We start from the raw sequence: 22387 nt of genomic DNA on the forward strand, positions 1-22387 counted from the left end.
GCTCAGGGTTCACCCTTTCCACACCCAGACCAATACCCAAACCCGTCCAGTCCGGTCCTTGTTTTGTAGCTTCATTACAGAAAAGGCGAGTCGCGTCAGACGACGTGATATGATGTTGCCAGCCTGTCGCGCCAACAGGCGCTTTGCCACCCAACTCACATAGCATGATGGCCTCTTGAGATTTGGGTCATTTCGTCCCCTGGATGCATGCAGGTACCTGAATCCTACGAATGCAGGCACGCAACTGAAAGCCTGCCGCGGCCTGCCAGCCTGCCAGCCTGCGGGACCCCAAGACGCCAAAATCTGACGGCGATACCACTCTGACATCGGCAGCCTCTTCCCGTGATATAATGATTGCCCGCATATCCTCTCTCTTGCATATCCTCTCCTACAGAATCGAGCCGTGCATCGGCCCCAAGAGTTGGTGGCTTACCTTCCCTGTCTGCCTGCCTGTTTCCCTGGCCGCACAGTATCTCTCTATCGTACGGTACTGGGCGGGCTATCTGCCATGCCACTTGTACGATTGGATGCAAGGGGGGAGGTAGAAATCGAGCGCAGGGGAAGAGCGTGCCTGTTTAATCACGACAAGGGTCCTGAAGAAAGATTCTATGGGTCTCTTTCCCTCATCAGCGCATCAGCGCATCGACGCAGGAACTTGCCGTTAGTATGCAAAGTACCTAATTGCACTTGGACACGGGCAAAAGCTGCGATTCCACAATGCATGTTGTCGCTTGGTAATTTGGCAGCCATTGCAGAACCTCATCTCGTTGGCCTTCTGTGCCGCGATCCAGGGAGGGGGCTCGACTAATCAATACCAACGCGAGAGGCTCGGCGCGAAGATGCACGCGGCACAGAGCCGCCGCGGGCAGAGCAATTTGGCGTATGTAGTACTAGCCTACATACTCGCTGGCTGGGATGTGTGATCTGTCGATCTGTTCGTCATCTAAGACCTGCAGCAGACACTGGCCTGGCTCGGCCAGCACTGGGATCCGGTCCAATCAGCTTCATAGATGGTGATGCTGACTGCTGAGAGGCCAGGACCTAGATTGGCCTGCCTTCTCTCAGCACTCCAGATAGGTAAGTATGTAAGCTGACCAGGCGGGCAGGCGGGAAGGCTCGCTGAGTGGTGGGATTGCCTGGCCGGCGAGAGCCTTTTCGTCCCTCCCTGCTTGAACCATCCCATCTCACCATTGGACGAAACTGGCCATACAGTAAACCAAATAGAACCCTCCTCTCGCTACCTGCCTGCCTACCTACCCATGGCTGTAAACTGCGTGTCCACTCAGAACGGCCGTCGGCCGAATTCGTTGGTGTCAAAGATGCAGAATGCGAGGCCATTGCGTGGCAATGGTATCATGTTTTCCCTTCCCTTTCCAGTGCAGCAGCAAACAGGGAGTCGAGTCGGGTTCATTTGATATCCTTCCTGACTGGATCCCAAGGGCCTGGGCACGCACCAGGATCAACAGGGCTGAGACAATCCCAACCCACCACCCTCTCGTCCCATGATTCAGTGCATCTACTGTAGGACTGCACCGAAGACTGCATGCGCTGCTTGTGTTCACCATCGGGAGCAGACTACATGCATAGTCTACGTAACGTGCAACATGCCGGATATTGTGCGTTGCCGGTTCCCTCCCAAGGCAGCCAATGGCGGCAGTGGCATATGCCGCCGCCAGAGTTTTGTTGGCGGCTTGTCCGAGTCAAGTCTTCCACGAAGCGAAGGATGTCCGCTCGGCTCTTCCCGCTTACACGGCCAGCCCATCGTGGCCTTACTACCTTAGGTACTGAAGGAACAAGCCATGGCGATACGAATGCCGCATCCAGCTGCCTGTCGTGATACCTACCCCGAGGTCAAGGACAGCCGTCATTGTCGACGTTGACGTTGACTTGTATATTTCTGATTTAATTTCTTCCTTGCTTTCTACCTTTGCCCTGCCATACTGACGTTGCACTGGCGTAACTGTAATGCCTACCTTATGCACTGGGACCATTCCACCTGCCACCCCCCACTGACCCATGTAATGGTAATTCGTACGACCATCCAGTTTCCAGCTGCTGTCTGTGTGGCTGACGGCCGAGTTCTTGTCTTACCGCACCCGTACCTTTCATCGCCAGAAGTGCCGCACTTTCTATACCCGAGACCTGCATCGTCTTCGGCGTAGGTCTAGAAGGGGGAGGAAGAGACAGAATGAAAAAAAAAAAAAAAAAAAAAGAGGAAGCCACTTTTCCATCCCCCACGTGTCGTGTTGTTTGCTAACATGGACCTAAGCGACGGGATCCGACCACATCCTAATCCATCTGCCGAGAATGCTTTAATTCCAATATGTTTATATACCACTACAACCAAACATCCTCTTTTGCCCACAATAAAAGTACGAAACAAGGCAACGTGAAGTCAAAGCCCAGCACCAGTCACCATTAGCAGTCGTGGTCTTGCGAGTCCAGCAGCGACTGCGTCATACCACCCTCTCGGCCCATCCTGTACTGCGGAGTGGATGAATTTCCACCGTGTTGTGTTCAGTCTGCATACTCGACGAGGCTGGTGGTGCTCCCAAAGAGCACACAGACCTCGGTAGATATGGTTCTCTCGGGCTTCTCCAACGTCGGAGATCTACAGAATGTGTGCCAAATAGCAGTTGAGGGTTGCAGCCACCAGCATCTCTGGCTGCGAGGGGTAGTAAGCAAAAGAAGCAGCCCGGGCAGGGTGTGTGTGTGTGTGTGTGTGTGTGTGTGTGTGTGTGTTCCCGAGTAGGAAAGATGGGATGCGCTCCTGTGCGACCAGCCAGCAGTCCCACGGCTTCCAGAAATGGTCTGGCTGGAGCTGGCCCGGTCCAGCGCGATCCAGCTAATCCTATCAGGGCAGCTGTGTCGGCCGAATAAGGCCACCGGGGACTGCTTCCTTTCAGTACCGTATCGTATCGCATGTACGGTGCGGTACGCCAAGGTAGTGTGAATTTGAATCAGGGCCAGGAAGACGCTGGTGAGATATGAGATGGCCCGATGAGAGGGTGATACTGGCTCCCCTTTCCGGTACCCAAGAGCCTGCCTTTCAGCCAACGAGGCCTCGAATCGGCCATTTGGCTGAGCACCAGCTCGCTAAGACGCTGCAGTGTTTTTCGTCTCGACTCTCAGCTGGCCTGGTCTGGTGCATCCACCGCCCAAGCCGTACTGTGTCCAATCCACCAGGCCTGCCTGCTCGAGCATGGAGCCCCGAATTGACCAATAGGCCTGCCTTCCAGGATACCCAGTCCTGGAGGAGAAAAGAAAGAAAAAAAAAAGAGTGCAGGGCCTGGGTGCTAGTCGGGGTTAGTCTGCAGGACCCGAGCATTGATGCGTGCTGATGGGTCGATTAATCGATAATCCTTGCCCCCAGCCACTCCACTTCTCTCCCTCCCCTCTCCCCCCAGTAGCGGCTTGGTCTGTACATGCTGCCAGACTCCCAGACTCCCAGACTCCCAGACTAAAAAAGTACCCTCACCACGCTCACCTCTTACACGCGAGAGACTGGCTGGCTGGGCCGAGTTGGTGTGCACATCCACCCCACCCTGCCACCCTGCCACCCTCTTGCCCTGTCTCCAAGCTCTGCGATATGCCACTTATTCGTCACAGCAAACGAGAACGCGTCAGGGGTCCCATTCGTTACGGAGGCTTTGGACGGGTTGGGATGCATCTCTCTGCATCCCTAGCACATGGACTAAGTACGCACTCCGTACGGTACATCTGGATGGACTGCCATGCATCTGGGCCTGGGCTACTAGTAGTAGCTTGTAGGCTGCCCTCCGACCCTGGCAGCTTTCTTGGGCAGGGATTAGAGACGCTGCCCATCATCACCAAGTAAAGACTTGACTTGACTTTCCCTCTGTTCCTTACCTTAGGGTCCCTGCGCCGCTCAAGTAGCTCAAGTAGTTCAAGCGGCACTCCCAGACTCCTCCTGGACGGCAAAGGCGAGAACCCGCCCTGCTCTCGGGGTCCACCGGCTTCGAGGGCCTGCCCGTCCTTAGTCCTCTCTCCCCAGATATTGACAGCTTATATGGGCGTCCGCCCCCCTCCCCATCACGCATCAGCGTGCTGCCTTCAAACGTCTGGATCTCTCTCCCATGTCTTGGTTCCCTATGCCTCATCTTGGTTTTGTGTGAGCAGTGCTTCATCAGCAGCAGGCCCTGGAGCCATGAATACTAACTGACCGACCCGGCCCTCCTTGTTTCTCATCTGTCACGGTTCCCACTACACCTGGGTGCGCCGCGTCTAATTCGCCGCCTGGCCGCTTCTTTGTTCATGCCGCGGTTCTTTACCTGACTTGACTGCTTGCCTTGTTCTATCACCGTTTGGGAGTATATGTCTGGACCGAGTCACTCCGGCGCAAACTCGCTAGTCCATCACCAACACCAATACATCCGCCACCGAGACCTGATTACTACGCCCCCCACCGCGTCCGATAGTATAACGGCGACGAGCCTCTTTGCCCCTGGAGGATATCGCGAGACGGCAAGGACCTTTCTACGCCGTGTATATATATTCAACGGACCTATTGCGAGGGACGACTTAGCTAGAAGTATCACAAGAGGGCGCAGACCCTCCGGCCGCTCGTCGAGATGGCGCTCAACGGATCCCTTATTCTACCATGCCCTCCGCCTTTCTTAAACGAGTTGAAGTTCCCGTCTACTGGTGGCTGTGAGTAAAGATCAAGATCAAAACCGAACCCGGTATTGCGCGCAATGCTAAAGTTTTGCAGTTGTCGATGGACGGTTGTGTCAAACGGTCGGTGGCCTTACGTGCTGCTTGCCATGCCCCATGACGGACTGGGCATATCCCGACACCTTCGAGTCATCCAGCCAGGTTGCCAACTGGATCAATGTGGTGGGTGTGGTCTGCTGCGTCTTCCTGCTAGCATCATGGGCTTTTCTCCCCGTCGAGAAAACGCACCGCCACTACCTCAGCATCAGTCTCACATGTGCTGTCATGTTTATGAACGTAAGTTGCTCTCGGTCAGGGCCGGCGTGGTAGGTGATAATATCCTAACGCTTCACAGCTTGGCTTCATCATACCGCTCGCGGGCAAACCCGAGCAGTGTTTCAACGAAATCACGCCCCACGGCATGGATTCGAGCGCCATGTGCGCAGCCTCCGGGGCTTTCCTTATCGGAGGTGGCTGGGCCGGAGTCATGTGGGTGTTCCTGCGATCGCTGTCCCTGCATCTACAGATCTGCTGGCAGACAGTGGTCGGGAGAAGCTTCATGTGGCTGTCCCAGGTGGTAGGCTGGGGCATCCCCATCGTTGGGTTGATCATCGCCTTGATGGTGAGCGGCGTGTCGTTCCGATTCGGAGGGACGTGCCATATCAACCATCAGAACAGCTTGGCGGACTTCTGGATCCCTCTCCTGGTCTTTGCTGGCCTCACCGTTATTATTCAGTTCGCAACCTTTGGATACTGCATCAAGGTTTACTTGGCATCGTTGGCAGACAGCAGCGCCACCACCGAGAACTCGGGGATGCCGTCGTACACGGCCAGCATCCGCACCATGACCCCCCGGCAAGCGTACCGCCGAGTCAGGCGCGTCATCCAGCTACAGTGGCGTGGTATAGTCATTGTCCTGATCATCATCTGCGATGTCATCTTCTTCGCCGTCATATTCGTCTTCCAGGACAACGTGGTCCAGTCGGCCAAGAAAGGCACCAAGGCCCTCCCTTGGGTTAAGTGTCTCTATAGCGAACAGACGGACAAGAAGAACAGATGCCTACCGTATGCCAACAACCTTGTCGTTCCACTCCCGACGGTAGTGGCCGTTCTTATTCTCCTCGCTGTAAGTCAACCCCTCCTCGACTACGGTTCCAACTGGAAATGAATAGCAACTGACACACACCATAATAGATGAACGGCATCTGGCTCCTGTTCCTCCTCGGGCGCTGGTCCATGGTGACCGGCTGGCTCGAAACGTTTGGCATGACGGGAGGGAGCCGCGCGAAGAAGGAGTTTGTCTCCATGGATGCGCGTTCAGATATAAAGAGCGACCCTCGTAGCTATGAAATGTTGTCTCGTGATTCCGGAAAAGAAGCGGAAGCTGGACTAACGCCGATTAGCCCTGCAATGTCGCCCGTGAGCCCGCAGAACAGACGACATACTCCCGACTATTTCGGGCCCGGCGCCACTAGCACACGATACCAACCACACTCGCGGTCCTTCTCCTCGCCAAGGCCACCGCAACAAGCAGCCCAGGGCGGTTGGGGAGAAGGGGGGTCGCCCTACCACCAACAACACAATTTCCCGCCGATCCCGCCCCCGCAAGCGGCGTCGCCGACATGGAGGGCAGAATCGCCAACATCCGAGGTAGAATCACCATACCAGCCATACCAACAGAGTTTCCCGCCACGTGCACCATCACGGCAGACCTCGAGCAAAGGACAAGTCCCGGACGGCTATGTCGACCCCCTCGGGATGAACAGGATATGAAGCCCGATCCGAAGCAGGGCAGCTCTCATGGGACAATATAATACATCAATATGTCAAATCACGCATAAAAGCGGTGCGCCCGCGTGCAGGCAATTCCTGTTTTCCATGTCCAATTCTCCTGCTTGGCCGGGCACTTACACGAAGAACGACCTTGGCCCAATGTGTATACATACTGTGGCGGCGGCCAGTACAATATTTCTTTTCAATGTCAGCATGGCGTATAGGGATGGGGGAACGAATGATATCCAGGAGCTAGGTAGCCATGTTCATGTGCGAGATGCGGTCATGACTGGGCCGAGGCGATGTTTTATGGGGAAACGGGAAAATGTTGGCCATGGAATATGGATGGGCCATTTACTGGGAAAGGGGTGTCAAAAAAAGAAAGAAAGAAAGAAAGAAAGAAAGAAAGAAAGAAAGGGGAAGAACGGTATGCCGGTTTTCGTATGGCCATTAATCACAACGGGGATGCAACGATGTATGTACGTTGGTTGGATTGTAAATATCCGGAGGACGGAACTTTTACTTTACATAGATAAAATGTATATGTCCTCGTGATCATCACGACAGACGGCGGACATGTACGAGCGAGATACCAAAATTCCATATTATATACACTACTTACTTAAGAGACCGTAACCCTAAATGCCAGTGATGCAACCTGGCAACCCCCAATCCCCATCCCCAGTCACCAGTGGTGAGTGGTCCTTCTGGCACTTGGTCTTAGCTTAGCCCCGCGGTGCCCACCATGACGCCAAGCCCCCCAGACGCCCATAGCTTCTTCCACCCTCGACTGTCGCAGAAAGGGAGACGGTGGACGGGACCTTGGTGCTTGGAAGTGACAGAGGAGGGGGAGAGAGCGAGAGTCAGTCGCCCGGATCATCGTCCGGAATTGTTACTCTCATCAGATTTGATGAAACGAACTCTCGAACCCGATCCCCCATACTTTACAGCGCATCCCTTACTCACGTCGAATCGTGCAACCTGCTTGCTTGCTCCGTAGCGCAACTCTCTTTGGCCGGGGTCCATCGTCATCAACTGCCGCCAAATCCTTCAACTTCTCAGCTCCCTCCCATCATCTTACATAATTCCAATTCTTTGCCTCCCTTTCTGCCCAAATGATGGTGCCTTTGTAGAAAAGGCGCACCGTCATGATGTTGATTCTTGTGAGCTTGCTGCTCCTGGGAGGAGGATACTTCCACTACCTGTTCAAGGCCGATGCCGCCTCTCTCGGCCAGCCCTGGACCCCCGACGCCGACGCCCAACTGTTCAGTCAACGAAGCCTTCCGCCTCCCATTCCCGAGACCAGCATCGCGACCTACTCCCTGCCCCTCTCCACCAAGGGCCGCGACATTGTCGACACCAAGGGCCGCCGCTTCAAGCTGGCCTCGGTCAATTGGTATGGCGCCAGCGACGAACTGTACATCCCGGGCGGCCTCGACGTCAAGCACCGCTCCGTCATCGCCAAGACCATCCGCAAGCTCGGCTTCAACAGCGTCCGCATGCCCTACTCGGACGAGATGGTCATGCTCAACCCCCACATCCTCCCACACCTTCTGACCGCAAACCCCGACCTCGCCGGCCTGCGCGCGCTCGAGGTCTTCGAGGCCTGCGTCAGGGCACTGACCGACGAGGGCATCGCCGTTGTCATCAACAACCACATCACGTCCGCCACCTGGTGCTGCGGTGCCGACCCTTGCGACGCTGGCTGGGCCAACGACCACCTGGGCCCGCTTTGCCGGGTCTCGCAGTCCGAGGAGGACTGGATCCAACACTGGGAGACGGTCATGCGCCTGTTCCTGGACAACCCGCGCGTCATCGGCGCCGACTTGCGCAACGAGGTGCGCGGGGTCTGGGGCACCATGACGTGGGATCGCTGGGCGACGGCCGCCGAGAAGTGCGGCAACCGACTGCTGAAGATGAACGATGACTGGCTCATCGTGGTGGGAGGGACCGAGTCCAACAACGACATACACGGAGCCGCCACCCGGCCGGTGAAGCTGGACGTGGAGAACAGGCTCGTCTATACGGCGCATGTGTACGCCTGGTCCGGATGGGGCAGCTCTGAGGGGCGCTATTCGAAGCGAAGCTACGAGTCCTTCATACAGGCCATGCGCCGCAATTGGGCGTACCTGGTCGAAGACAACACGGCGCCCGTGTGGATAGGCGAGTTCGGGGCACCGCAGCACCCGGGAATAGGCGACGCAAATTATTGGAATAACCTGCTGCGTTATCTCAAGGCTCTTGACGCGGACTTTGCCTATTGGGCCATCAACCCGCGCAAGCCTCACGACAACGCCATAGAGAGCTATTCCTTGGTCGAGGACGACTGGGTCACACCGGTCTTGGACTACCGAATGAGAGACATGACGGAGCTCATTGCCGGTGGCAGCAAGAGGGATGACCCGTCTGCTGAGCTATAAGGACGGGTCGTCCCCCAGGCCGGCCCTGAGTGAAGATCGATATATCATAGTACTGCTGTATTGCCTATCTGTATTCGTCTACAAGACTGGGAGGAGGGGTATTGTGTACCTATATGTCTGCATGGGGCTCTGGGGACCATTGGTTCATGGTTGGCAAGACAAAAGACAATAAGACTACGGAACCCAAAGAAAGCTTTAGATTCTATCTACTCGGTGTTACTTACAGCCCGGCTTCCTCTTCGTCGTTTTATCTCAAATGAGTGTTCGTGGACTCTCTCTCTCTCTCTCTCACACACTCACACACACACACACACACATATATGTGACGATATGGACTACACGAGGTATTGATGAGCACTGGCGATTATCATATTTGTTTTGCTACTGTATACGTGTGGGTTGATGAGCCATCCTGCCGCTCCTTTGCTGAACGGCGTATCTCTCTCGTGTGTATGTGTGTTTACCTGCGCAAAGTCGGGGTATCATCGAGCCGATATTACTTTGGCACATTGCACCCAGCCAACCAACCAAGAATCCTTCGGGGGTATTTATAGACCTGGCTGGCACCTGTAATCAAATACGTCAACTGAATATGTCTTGTTACATCCGCCCGGACACCAGCCAGGGCAGCAATAGCAGCAGCATTATCCCTCTGACATTACGGTAAAAGCATTGCCCACCATGTCGGCATTCCTAGGCTTCCTAGGTCACCGCCTTGCAAACTTCCCCCCTGCCCTGACGGCGAACTTCACACATCACTCGCTTTGGGTTTACCAGTGGCGACACCGCCGTCGTCATCTTCGCAAAATCAGCAGCCGTCCGCACAAGCACCCGCCGAGCACCGTGGCCGCTTGTCGTCCATCGCCGGGACCATGCTTTTCATGGGCAGCTTGGGCAGCACCAGCGTGATCCTCTTCCAGCTCCTCTCGGTGCGCGCCATGCTGACCCTGCTGTTCGGCGGGGCCCAGCCCGCCAAGCTGTACGTTCGCGAGTTCCTGCGGAGCGCAGGCGGCCGCGCCCACCTCGGCGCCACCCTGTCGGCGGCCGAGGTTCAGACCCGCGCCGGCATGGCCCGCGACTGGCGCTACGGCGTGTTCTGCGCCCTCTTCGGCGTCGTCTCGGCGGGGGTCCCGGAGCAGATGCTGAAGTACCTGCCCGCGGCCACCATCCGGTGGTGGAGGGACAGGAAGGCGGCGAAGGCGCAGACGACGCCGTTCCAGGGAGAGGATGAGGCGGCGTCGGGGGCGATGAGCGCATTGGAGTTCGTGAATTACACGGTCGCGGCGGGCATCGGCTTCGCCATCTTCGAGAACCTCGGCGTGCTCTACAGCAGCGTCTCCGGCGGCAACTCGGCGGCTGAGCTCCTGCTGCTGCTGGCGGAACGGACCTTCTCGGCGCTGCCGGGCCACGTCTTGTGCGCGGCGCTCTCTGGGATCCGGGGCGCCTCAACCCGCCGCCGCCGTCGCTCAGCGGACAATGCAACGATGAAACGAGGAGGGGGAGGGTTCGTGGCGGGGATCATGGACATGCTAAGCGCCATCCTGCCCTCGGTCCTGTACCACGGGGTCTTCGCTGCGGCCCTACTCGGCGTCAGCGCCCTGTGCGGCCATCCCGGATGGGTGCGGCCGGCGGACCCGTGGGCCCTGGTCGGCGCTTACGGGATGGTCGCCGCGATGCAGGGATCGCTCGTGCTGACGGTCAGGGCGGCGTGGAGGGAGGAATCGCGGGCGCTTGAGAAAGAGGAGTAGAGCGGAACGAAGGAGAAAGATGACTAGGAAGGAAAAGCTGCTTAATGTATACCATGTACATAGTAAGCTGCTGTCGCCGTCGACTTTTACTACTCCCTGCTCATGTACTGGTGAAGCAGGTGGGCTTGCATTGCTGGTATTTCCGTATCTCGGGCAACGTAACTCTCATTGTGGTATCACGTTTATAGAATACGGGTCCCAGGTTATGTGTGTGGATGTGTGTATCTACCAGCTTACTTGGACTAATCACTTCCAGTGGCCGGTCAATCTGTCTGGAAGCATAATACGCACGAAGACAACGGTACCTTTGTATGTGGCTAAGTTTACAAGTCTTATTCCTGGTAGTACTGATGGTCCATTCCCATCAAGAATCAGGTCTGTGTTACCGTGTGTCAGTCACAGTTGTACGGGACAATTCAAAGGGGGGAAAACTGTAGGAATAGAAGTTCATATGGTAACATGTCACCGTGTGTTAGACTTTGAATTCCCCTTGCATCCCCAAGGCGAGATTCCACAGGGGATCAATTGAGTAAGCTTACCGCTTATTCTCCCTGACCCGGTCGAGGTTGAAGGCGGCGCTGATAAGGGCGAGGTGGCTGAAGGCCTGCGGCGTGTTGCCAAGCTGCTCGCCGCTGCGCGCAATCTCCTCGGAGAACATGGACAGGTGGTTCGAGAAGCTCAGCATGTTCTCGAACAGGTTGACGGCGCGCGTCAGGTACTTTGGCTCATAGACGCTGGCCCGCGTCATGGCCTCGACGAGCCAGAACGTGCACATCGAGAAGGCGCCTTCCCGGCCGCCCACGCCTGTTTCTGGGATGAGTAAAAAAAGGAAATCTCAAATCATGGGAAGAAGAAGAAGGATGGGTGAGAGAGGAATCGACGAACCGTCTTCGGATAGCTCCGTGTCATAGCGGTAGACGAGACCCGTGCTGGTCAGACCCCCCTTTTCCGGCGGCAGGAGGATGCGGTCGAGTGTTCTTACGAACCGGGGATCGTTCGGGGAGATGAAGAAGACGAGCGGCGCGATGAGGATCGACGAGTCGATGTGTGTCCGGTTCTCGTAGCTCTGGATGAAACAGCCCATTTCCTTGTTATAGCCTAGTAGCGTGGGAGGGAACAGCCTCGTCAGCATTGGACCGGATGAGCAAGGGGGCGAAAAGCAAGCACCAACCTTTCTCCATGATCTCCTCGCATAAAGAGTCACGAGCCTCTAGCCACTTGTGTCGATTAGGACAGGGCAGGCAGCGCTTTTCGGCAAGACGGAGTCCACGGTCGAACGCTACCCACATCATGATCTTGGAGTAGACGAAGTTCTGCTTGTGGCTTCGGACCTCCCAGATGGACATGTCGGGATCTGCATCGCATTAGCCACTATACTTTGGTATCATTATACTGAATTCCCGTAGCGGTACTTACCATCCTTGATGGTCAATACATGATCTGACAATGGATTAGTATATTTCCAAGTTGGACTCCAGAGGGGTGGGCTTTCTCACTGAGCATCTTTCTGACGGAGACCCAAGTGTCCCAGGTGATGGGTTTCCCATATTTGTTGTACAAGTAGATGCCGTCCATCAGCTCCCCGTAGATGTCATGCTGGTGATGATACGCGGCGCCGTTGCCGATGCGGACAGGCCGACTCCCCTTGTAGCCGTGGAGATGGTCCAGCTCGGCCTCGGGGATGTCGGTCTCGCCGCGGATGGTGAACATGATGGGAAGGCCGCCGTCGGGTTTGAGCGAGTGCACAAAGCGCTGGTTCATGAACTCCATGTAGGCGTCGGCCTCCTCGGTGAAGCCCAGGCGCAAGAGGATATAGATGGTGAAGCTGCTGTCGCGGACCCAACTGAACCGGTAATCCCAGTTCCTAGTACCACCGACATCCTCGGGGATCGAGAAGGTGGGCGCCGCCACAATGGCCCCCGTCGGCTCGTACGTCAGCATCTTGAGGATCATCAGCGACCGCGAAATGACCTCGCGCCAACCGCCCTTGTAGGTGCTCTTGGATAGCCAGTTGAACCAGAAGGACTGCGTGTCGTTCTGCTGCCGGTCAACGACGGCCGTGGTGATGTCCTCGGTCACGTGCTGCGCAATGTCCTCGCGCAGGATGAAGCTGACGGCCTGGCCCTCGGTGAGCAGGATCTTGGCCACGACGCCCTCGCCCGCCATGCCGGGCCGTGCCTCCTTTTTGAAGATGACGGAGGGGCAGACGTCGGACTCGTTCTCGCCCCGGTCGATGGTGACGTCGAGCTGGAGCTGCAGGCTCGGGCTGGAGAAGGTCACCGTCTTGCTCCCGTGGTCTTCCGACTTGACTACCGGCTTCAGGATATGTGTCTCGTGTGGTTCCTTGGCGTACCCAAAGGCGGGGAAAATATCAATGTCTAGCAAGTAGTAGTGGGTTTTGTGTAAGCATAACCGTTCTTCCTCTCTCGAGTTACAGGGACGGGGATAACAGCATCGGAAACGTACCGAGAGCGAGTCTTCCGCGGATACACTCGACCCTCCGTACGAGCCATCTCTTGAGCTCCTCCTGTACATTCTGGGTCTCGCGGTAGGCGTTCTGCTTGTATCCCTTGGAAGACAGGATGCTGGTGGTCTTGGGCCGCGGGAAGAAGTCGACCAGGTCCACGACACCGTCCTCGTGGATGTAGCGGGTTTGCAGGATGCCGGACGAAGGGAGGTACTGCTGCTTCGTGGTACAGGACGGGGCGTCGTTGGGGGCGATGCTGAAGTAACCGCCCTTGTCCTTGTCCAGGAGCCGGCAGAATAGGGATGGTGAATCGAAGTCTGGCCTGATGAGGAGAAAGGGGGGAGGGATACATGTCAGCTTGTTTTCGTGGCTGTTACTTTACTTGTTTCTGTTTTCATATGAGGCCCGGGATAGCACATTTTACTTCTCCAGGGTAACCTTGCTCTGCGGCCAATACTCACCAGCACATGAAATCTACACGGAGCGTACAGTGGTGGTTAGCAACGCCATTCGATGTCGAGATGCCAGCAACCCAGCCATACCTACATACCTATGCTACCGTCCATCGCTACCAAGGCACACGTCCGCATGTTCCCGATCATGCCATAGTTTTCGATTGGCAGGTACTCGGAGGTTCTCCCATCCGCATGGCCCAGGACGTCACACGAGGCATTATACATGTTGAGCTCGCGGGGCGGGAATCCTGGCTCGTTTCGGTATGGGCGGGGAGGGAGGTGTAGTATATGGGTAATCGAGTCTACATGGCTAAGAAACCACGCGATGGTAGCGAGGATATGCCCACCGGATAGCTTGAGTGCTTAGGTATATATATCCAGCCACGGGTCTAAGTATTGGCCCAGGGCCATGACGATGGCTTTACGATGCTGTTTGCCAGCCAGGTGGATGCGTACGTAGTGCCGACCAAGACGCAAATAGAGTTTCGGGCCATCGACACCAGGCTTCGCCTTCTGCGTACTTAATGTAACGATGACTGCGAATATGAAAGGGCGGGCATGAGATTGCACCACGTGAGCCCGCAGGCTAGTTGGCCGTGACACGACATACATCGGCTTTTACTTCAGTGGTATTGAATAGGTAGGTGGCTATGTTCTGCATACCTCCTATGTAGGTATTGCCATCATGACCCGACCCAGCAACTACATGCTCGCCGAGTGGAGTATAGAGAGCTCGGATAGCGAGTGTGCTGGGAGAATGTGAGCAGGTCTCTGTCTGTATTTGATCATCTCCAAATCCGGGGAAGTGCATGCGCCGGGTTAATGCCAGAAGAGATGCGCAGCTGGTTGGTTCCCTTCCTGGGCGTCAATTAATACTGTAGGTAGTTGGCGGAGGGGATTAGCAACCAGGTCTTTTTCTCCAGGCCACCTGCCACCTTAGCTCTGGAGGTCCTACAAACCCAAGTGGTTTTGCATCCCCTCCCCCCCCCCACCTGCACCCAATGAATTTGTATTGCCTGCCTGTTGTATCCCCACAGCCTCCCGCCGGTATCAAATTGCTGCTCCTATTCCTCACCGCGTACTTGTATCATCCCAGGGAAAAAATGGCACTCAGCACTTGTGCTACCACCATTTTTCTGCCTCGGCATTGTGCGCTTCGATGATGCAATTTGTTCGCTCAAGTCGATACGGATGCAATACGCCGGCGGGGACGGCTGAGGAGATTGGGCTACTCGAACATTCCCTCTTCTGGGCATGCCGCCGCCGCTCTCGCGCACACGGCACTCGATCCATCACTCACTCTCATCTCACACACCCAAGTTGGACGGGGATGGGAGATGGTTGGTTCCACCAATATCTAGCGGTACCGTAAATAGTCTAGGTTCGTCTGGGCGAGTCGCGCGCACGTCTAAAAATAGACCTGAACCCGGAAGCTGAGGTGGACTGGTTGAGGGGACGCCAAGGGGACCCAATCTGGACTGTGATGTGGTCCCTTTTTTTTGTCCTCTTTTCTTTCTTCTGTTTGCGAGATACTTGCATGATTCCAACAAAAAGGAGAACACCGCATCAGTAGCGCGGGCCTAGACCATACCAGTCTTACAGTGACAGAAAGTCCGGCACGACAAGTGAGGTCTTTTTTTCTTGAAAACATACATGTAAACAACGTAACTCCGAGTTGACGTAGTAAAAGGGAAATGGATCTATCGTGTAGGCCGGTGGGTGTCTGTGCTGCACTGGGATTACAGTACATATGTAGAGACAGGCATTGTACGAACCTCGAGTGGACCTTTTCGCGGCTATTCGACCGAGAGACAAAGAGGAAATCCGCATGTGAGAGAGATGGATGTGTCTGACTGCCATGGGCAATGGGGGATCACCACCTCTAGTATCCGTAGTAGCACGCAGCCTGAGCACAGGCCGAAGTACATAATTGATGGATTGGTTGATTGATTGCCCAACCCTTGCAGATCGCGACTTTTGACCCCCTCCCCCGGTCCCTTCATTTGACACGAGTTTAAGTGGCAGCAAGCAAGCCCAGTGCAGAATCAGCAGCAGGTAGTTGTCGCTTGCGAGTTCCGGGATGGCTCGACTTTGTTTGTTTGTTCGTTAGGGCATGTCGGGCTACTTTGAGACGCCTGAATCGACAGGCGTATCTCTTCCAGAGACACCAATACGCTAGCATCCATCCTCGTCGCTTCTTACTGCATCACAGGTCAGTCACGTAGGCCAAGCTGAAAGGCACACAGACGCCCAGGTAGTTTTCTGGCCGCCCAACTGCTCTGCTCCGCCTCAGTCGGGTCTCTCTCTATTGACCTCTTTCCTTCCCTCTTTCGTAGGGGCGGCTTTCCCGACCCAATACCATCTTCTTTTCCTACCTCTTTGTCGCCTCCTGAGCCAGGCCAAAAGGGAACGAAACAAAAAAAGGGCCCAACTGTCCATGGCCATTGGACAAAAAGTTCAAAGCCAAATTGGAGATACCAGGCACTACCCAGCCGTCCATCCAAAGGGGGGCCGAAAGGGGATCCCCCGTCAAACGTCGGCTCCGCTAAAATAGCAAGCTCGCACGTAATAACTGACCATCCCTCCATCCTAACTGGCGCCGTCCAACCTAGGCTAATTCGACAGGTGAGGTAGGTATACTGTCGGTCGGAAGAGAGGTTACATCGGAGGGGACCTGTTATTAGTAGGTGGGCTTGTTGGAGCGCCGTCCGTATCAACCACCGTTATCCCACCTACATGTCCAAATAAATTCGGTTTCCCCTTCTGTCGACGACGACGGCGACATGGACAACGCTGGCGAGACGGTTACGGCATCGCGCCCAAGCATGGAGAAGAGATCACGCCCATCATCAGCCGCCGCCCGCGACGATGCGAGGTCGGCATTCAAGAGGTTGCCTGACGAGATAATCGAGCAGTACGTCGTCGCGGCGAATGAATGAATCTCGAACAACCAGAACTCTCTGACTGACAATATTGCCTGTGCTGCTAGAATCCTGCGCCTGACCGACCCGGAATCTTTCGCATCCCTCATCCTCCTCAACTCGAATTGGAGGCGCGTTTCGCAACAAGCACATCTCTATGCCTACCATTTGTCGCGATGCCCCTCTTACGCGGCCAGCCACAAAACCGTGCCGTCCACCCTGGACAAACGCGGCGATGATGCCCTGCCCAAGCTGCGCCGCCTCTTTGCGCGCGAGGTCAAGAGGAACCTCTTCGAAGCCTACCTGCGACCGCGCACAACTACCATCAAGCTGGTTTCCAACTCAATCAGCTCCTCCTCGGTGCCTGGCGGGGAGGGCATGCAGTTTAGTTCCTCGCCGCGGGGCTACCATTTACTCGCCTATAACTCGTCACGGATCTACGTCCTGGACATTCGAGATCCGGAGCTCGTCGTCAAGAGGGAGCTGAAGATTATGCGCAGGCCGGTCGCCGCTTGTACCTTGGATGATGCGAGTCTACTTGCTGTGCTCTCCAGTGATATGCAAGTAGATGTGTATGACCTCCGCCAACACCCCCCGAGGCGAACTCAGTCGCTCATTCTGGACAATGCGCCGCGCACGATAGCCTTGTCGCCGTGTGGCAGTGTACTGGCGGCTGCCTACGAAGGAGGAATTGAGGTCCAGTCACTCCATATTGGAGCATTGCCAACTGACAGGAGGGCAGTCAAGTGCGATGGTGTGGATTCTTTGGCATTCTCCTTCGACGGGACGCAATTGCTTGGGACAACGACCCTGGCACAGCCCCCCAATACGGTCATACTCACCGCGCCATACTACGATCCGGGGAGCCACATGGGGGAGAACAACATCAGCGCACTATGGACGACCTCGATACTCTTTCCGAATACGAGTCGCGACTGTAGCCATGCCGTGCTCCTCCAAGAGTCAAGCTCGGAGGAGGCCAGCTGGACCTTTACCTACGACAGCAGTTTCGAAACCTTCCGGGCTGTGCGGATTGACGATCTGCGCAACGGGACGACCTATTTCACCGGCCCCATACCGAACACGTCTGCCCACTCGACGCTGGTACCGTGTACATTACCCGCAGCAACCTACTGCGGAGAGTTGGTCTCTGCCGGGTTCGAGAACAAAGATGTGTGGATCTATGGAATCCCCGAGGATCTGGAGGCTGTGCCCGAGCCAAATACCAATTCCTCCTCGGAGCCAGGAGCGCCAGGCCTGAACCGCCGGAACAGCTCACTTTCGGTCAATCGCACTCCCTCATCCCGCCTGCAAGAGACCAATGGGGGCCGGGTCCCTCAGTGGCAGATTCTGTGTGATAAGTATCGTAACACATTCGTGAGCGGCCGCAAGGTGACGGCACTGGAGGGTGTGAGCACTGTAAAGTGGGTTGCGGATTACGGCTCGAGTTCACTGCAGGAGCGACTGGTCGTCGCAGCACGTGGAGTCCAGCCGTCCAAACCCATAACCGAAGAGGATGGGATCGACTTTGTCGACGGAGGTCGAATCACCATTCTCGACTTTGATTATGGCACCAATGATGGAGAAGCGGTCGACATCACCATCGAGGTTGGTAGTCAGGAGCCTGAGGCGTTGGAAGAGGAGCACCGTGACATGGATACCGAAGTGGCTATCGTCCGAAGGAGGACCGTAGCCCAAAGGCGTGGTGGTGGCCGCCCCGGTGTGATGCGATCGACGCCATCTGCGGTTGCGCAAGCGGAGTCACTCATGAGACACCCTGCAGTCCCAGTCGACAGGAATGGTGACGATGACCCGCTGGTACCGCGACGGATAGGTGTATCAACCAGCCGGTCTAACATGAGCATCGTTACTCGCGAGGAGCCGGAGGAGGCAACGCTGGAAGAAGCCCAGGAAGCTCTTGACGCGCCTTACGCCCATGCAAGCCCCCGGTCCGGACCAACATTACGACGCGCTGCCACGGCGGCCGCAGTCAACCGTCGTCTTCATCCCTCGACCGCCACCAACGGACGCATACAATATCGCCGGGCTGATGGGCGAGCTGAACACCCTCATGAAAGCGATGCAGACAACTGGGTTCCGCCGCCACCGCCCTATTCAAAGGAGGACCCTGGGGACACCCCTGCCTTTCTTCGAGCTCCTGCCATACCTGGAGTCGGGCTTGACCCCAGCAATCAACATTCCGCGCACCCCCTCGCACCTCCATCGGCTGCTTCAACACAAGTCCCGACGACGCCATCACCACCACCGCCGCTGCCGCAACTGACTCAAATACCATCACACAGTTCAAGCAGCTTCTCAGCGCGACCAGATCTGCCTAAACTCCAGACCTCTCCAGCCCGTGACCGGCGGTCCCGCATGTCCTGGCAAACGGGCCAGTCACAGCAACGTACCGCGAGTGAATCGGTGACCCGAAGTGAGCCACAGTCGACCGATACCCCCCACTATCGACCGGGCTCGAGTTCTGTTCGACCCCAGACTAGCAGTTCTCAGTACCCCAACCTCAACAACCAGGAAGATATTTACGATGTTTCACCCATCGACTCGGCCCCACCAACCGCATTCACGCAAACAAGTCAGCAAAGACGACCGTCAGATTCCGCTGCATCTGCTGCAAGCCAAACTCTAGTTTCGTCGTCAGATTCCTACTTTGCGGGCGCAGTACCGTATCAAAACTCTGTCGCATCAGGCCCGGCCAACTCGGAAAGACCTTCAACTTCTTCAACCCAGATGTCGCAAAGTCCAAATGGCCGAGCGAGCCAGGATCCCGTCATTGGGCGGCTTCCAAATGCGAGCACTTGGCCAAAGGCGCATCCCGAGCCCAGTGAACCACCTGCGGCCACTGTGTCGGGCTATCCTCGCTCAGCGCCTGCACTAAACATCTCCAATAGGGAGATGTTGGCAGCTGCTCTACCCCCTTTACCTAGCCCGAACGCGCTGTCAGCACTACACCATCGCCAGGAGAACCAACAGGTACCGCGGCCTGCTTCGGGCTCTTTCCAAATCCCAAGGGTGCCCATTGGTCGCAGTCCACAGACCCGCCCTCCCTCGTCCAACCGGCTTAGCCTTGGAGCCAACTTCTCTAACACACCCGCCCCCGAGCTTCCGTTGATAATCAGCACGCCGACAGGTGTTACTGGAGCCTTTGATACCCCCGATCAGGCAGAAGCACAAGACACGCCTTCGGAGCCAGTGCTTCATGCACCTGTACCCCGGCACCCACAACCTATCCTGGGTGTTGATGGCCCCAGCCGCCCTGTTGCTGACCGTCTTGAGACCGTCTACAGCAATACTGGCAATGGGAGCCGTAGCACTACGACCGGCCATCAGGGACCGAACGGCCAGCCGCTCATGGTCCCGCCGCCGCCGTCGTCCTCGCAACTGACCAGCTCCTCCCTGCGGCATCATACTAGTCTAAGCCGGCGGCCCAGTCGCGCCAGGCGCAGCGCGGCCAAGAACGTGCAGGACGCCAAGACCCGCGGCTGGGCGGGCCGGCGCAAGCAGAAGAAAGCCAATGAGAACGACGCCGCCAGCAGCGCCGCCTGGACCGACGTGACCTGGGCCTCCAACGCACCCCGGGATGGGAAGACCGGCAAAGGAAGCAAATGCATGGTCATGTGATGGATGCCCCATTCCCATCCCCCTTTTTTTCTCTTGTCCTCTTTCTTCACGTACTGTTGGGAGGTGGCGGGATTTTGACTATCTCTGTCGAAGCGACATTTTTCGTATATTTCTTTTTATTATCGTGAGCGATCTTGTGTGTGCTACTTAAGGGAGAGGAGGATGCCCTGAACGACTGATTTACACAATTTTCTTAATTTGTTTAGATTTTGGGCGCGAGCTCGGTCTGCTGCCTCACATGGCAGTGCTAGTAGCAGCACCTACGCATGCCAGGAAAAGGGAAGCAGAGAGGAATGTCCTGGGCAAAAACATCTGGACGTGGGATGTGGTTGAGGTTCCTTTTGTATATCCGGACACATTCGCTACGATGGGAAAGCTACGTGTAGCCCGATGATATAATACAACTTGGACCAACTTTGATATTCTCGATGCCATATATTGTGTGGGATTGTGTAAATCGTTACCATTTATACAACCCGTTCTGTAATTGACTTTCATTTTGGTATTTGTATCTACAGTATTCCAACATGAACGAGTTCGCGATGTCAAATGTATTTAATGGGTCGAGCATATGCAGAAAAGGGGTATCGTGCTCAAACCCGGAAAAAACATCGTCAGCACACCAAAACCAAGCAGATAGATGACTACCTCGTTGTCGCCTGGTCAGCACTTCGTTCGTTTCCTTGCCACACACTTCCTGCTATGCTGCCCAGCCGTGTCTTTGACCTTCCTGTACGCCTTTTTCCTTCTTTCTGAAAGAACCACCAACGCCATGCCGAAATTCACGCCTATCCCTTGCCGACGCACAACTTAGAGAGCGCCGACTCCGAATGCCGAGTACCTACTATATCTCAATTTCCATCATCTCCACGTCGTCGTCGGCGAGCGAACTAAGCCCGGAGCTCGGAGGACGGGAGTCGGGAGTAGGCTCGCGCGGTCGTCGTGCGGCCTCACGCATCATCTGCTCCCAGTCCTTGACGCTGGCTACAGGGCCGCCCTCGACGGGGATGTCGCCGTGGTCGTTGCCCTTGCCCAGGACTGTACTAGTGTACTTTGACTCCTGGTCGTTCTTGTTGTGCTTCTTCTTCAAAGCTGCGAGGGGAAAAGGGCACGCGCAAAGTTAGCAACTGACAGCTTGTCTTTTGGTTCTTCTGAAGAGGGACTTACCGGCAAGATAGTTGTTGGCGGGCTCCTCGGTCGCATCCGCGTCCTCGAGACCTGTCGGTTCGGAGATTGCTTGGGCCACCTTGCGGATCTTTGCGTTCTTGGGGCCCTCGGCCCACGCGATGAAGTCCTCGACGCCACTCGTATCTTCCTCGTCGGCCCAGACCTGCGCCGTGTGCAGGCGCGTCGGGGCGAAGACGCCGCATTGCTCCATGGCCATGCGGGCGTCGGCCAGAGTGGGCTGCAGCGTGGCCTCACTGTTCGTCTCCATGAAGCGGGCGGTGCGGTCGGCGAGTTCCGTCAGGTAGCGGCTCGCCAGCTCCGTGACGTTGTCGAGGACGGCGGGGCTGCAGGCGTAGTAGCCCTGCGCTCGCAGGATCTGGAGGATGGCGGGTCGCAGGAGAGCGTGGAAGTACTGTGTCGAGGGCACGCCTCGGGGCGCCTCGTTGGTCGACATGGTCAGGGGATAGTCCGGGGCGCACAATTATGGGTTATTATTGAAGCGAGAGAAGGTGCAGTTGAAAGTTTGCGGCAAGGGTCGTCTTGGGCGGTGTTAAGTACTTTATTCAAAGCGGCCTCAAGTGGCTGTCGTCGTAGGAGGTGAATGCCGTGCGCAAAAAGAATGTATTGGCAGAAGCTGCTGTTTTCCCCCCTTCTCCTTCTTTCTTCAGCCTCCAAGAAGAGCCAGATGCCTGGAAACTGCTTCGTTCGTTAGAACTTTCTGCCCTGTTCGAGCCGAATGCGATTGTTCGAGTTGTGGTGTGTTGAGCCGTCTTTCAAACCGGGGATCCTCCACTGTCTCTTTTCGATGTTGATGTGGGACATCCGAAGGCTCTATGGCAGCATCGTCAAAGGTATGCGCCTCTCACAAACGGAGGTGGGCACAAAATGAGGCGCGACAGGGAGGAAGACAAGAGAACGATTGTGGGTCTGGTATGATGGGTGTTCTTTCTGAAAATTGTGTGATGTTGGACATGGGCGCAGGATTCGCTTCGAGCCGCCGTAGATGAAGGAATGGAAGGAAGCTCGAGGAACGTGGAAAGCACAGTCGGACATTGTGAACGTTAAGCTCCGGTGGGTACGGTTCAGAATCGCGTGTGCACCTGGCACCTGGCACCTGTACATT

The 22387-nt window shown here is 56.1% G+C and overlaps 6 protein-coding genes across 6 annotated transcripts; 4 read left to right on the top strand and 2 right to left on the bottom strand.

Moving 5' to 3' along the window:
- Positions 1–4592: 4592 nt before the first annotated feature.
- On the top strand, positions 4593–6447 carry PG985_015193 (uncharacterized protein; the record flags this gene model as incomplete). Its single annotated transcript, XM_066834959.1, has 4 exons — positions 4593–4671; positions 4733–4971; positions 5030–5800; positions 5869–6447. 4 exons carry the CDS (start codon positions 4593–4595, stop codon positions 6445–6447), a joined length of 1668 nt encoding a protein of 555 aa, XP_066676162.1.
- A 1151-nt stretch (positions 6448–7598) lies between these two features.
- Positions 7599–8867, top strand: PG985_015194 (cellulase; the record flags this gene model as incomplete). The annotated part of the gene is made up of 1 exon (XM_066834960.1): positions 7599–8867. One exon carries the CDS (start codon positions 7599–7601, stop codon positions 8865–8867), a length of 1269 nt encoding a protein of 422 aa, XP_066676163.1.
- Positions 8868–9739: 872 nt separating this feature from the next.
- On the top strand, positions 9740–10615 carry PG985_015195 (uncharacterized protein; the record flags this gene model as incomplete). Its single annotated transcript, XM_066834961.1, has 1 exon — positions 9740–10615. One exon carries the CDS (start codon positions 9740–9742, stop codon positions 10613–10615), a length of 876 nt encoding a protein of 291 aa, XP_066676164.1.
- A 535-nt stretch (positions 10616–11150) lies between these two features.
- Positions 11151–13762, bottom strand: PG985_015196 (glycosyl hydrolase; the record flags this gene model as incomplete). The annotated part of the gene is made up of 6 exons (XM_066834962.1): positions 11151–11419; positions 11501–11713; positions 11787–11969; positions 12112–12993; positions 13082–13399; positions 13633–13762. The coding sequence occupies 6 exons, from the start codon at positions 13760–13762 to the stop codon at positions 11151–11153; spliced, it is 1995 nt and encodes a 664-aa protein (XP_066676165.1).
- Positions 13763–16320: 2558 nt separating this feature from the next.
- PG985_015197 (F-box domain-containing protein) lies at positions 16321–20097 on the top strand (the record flags this gene model as incomplete). Its single annotated transcript, XM_066834963.1, has 2 exons — positions 16321–16451; positions 16527–20097. 2 exons carry the CDS (start codon positions 16321–16323, stop codon positions 20095–20097), a joined length of 3702 nt encoding a protein of 1233 aa, XP_066676166.1.
- Positions 20098–20941: 844 nt separating this feature from the next.
- Positions 20942–21718, bottom strand: PG985_015198 (uncharacterized protein; the record flags this gene model as incomplete). The annotated part of the gene is made up of 2 exons (XM_066834964.1): positions 20942–21189; positions 21265–21718. 2 exons carry the CDS (start codon positions 21716–21718, stop codon positions 20942–20944), a joined length of 702 nt encoding a protein of 233 aa, XP_066676167.1.
- Positions 21719–22387: the final 669 nt, after the last annotated feature.

This window comes from Apiospora marii (genome assembly GCF_038362585.1).
Source record: "Apiospora marii strain CBS 49790 chromosome Unknown utg000013l_segment0_segment0, whole genome shotgun sequence".
NCBI classification, from domain to species: domain Eukaryota; kingdom Fungi; phylum Ascomycota; class Sordariomycetes; order Amphisphaeriales; family Apiosporaceae; genus Apiospora; species Apiospora marii.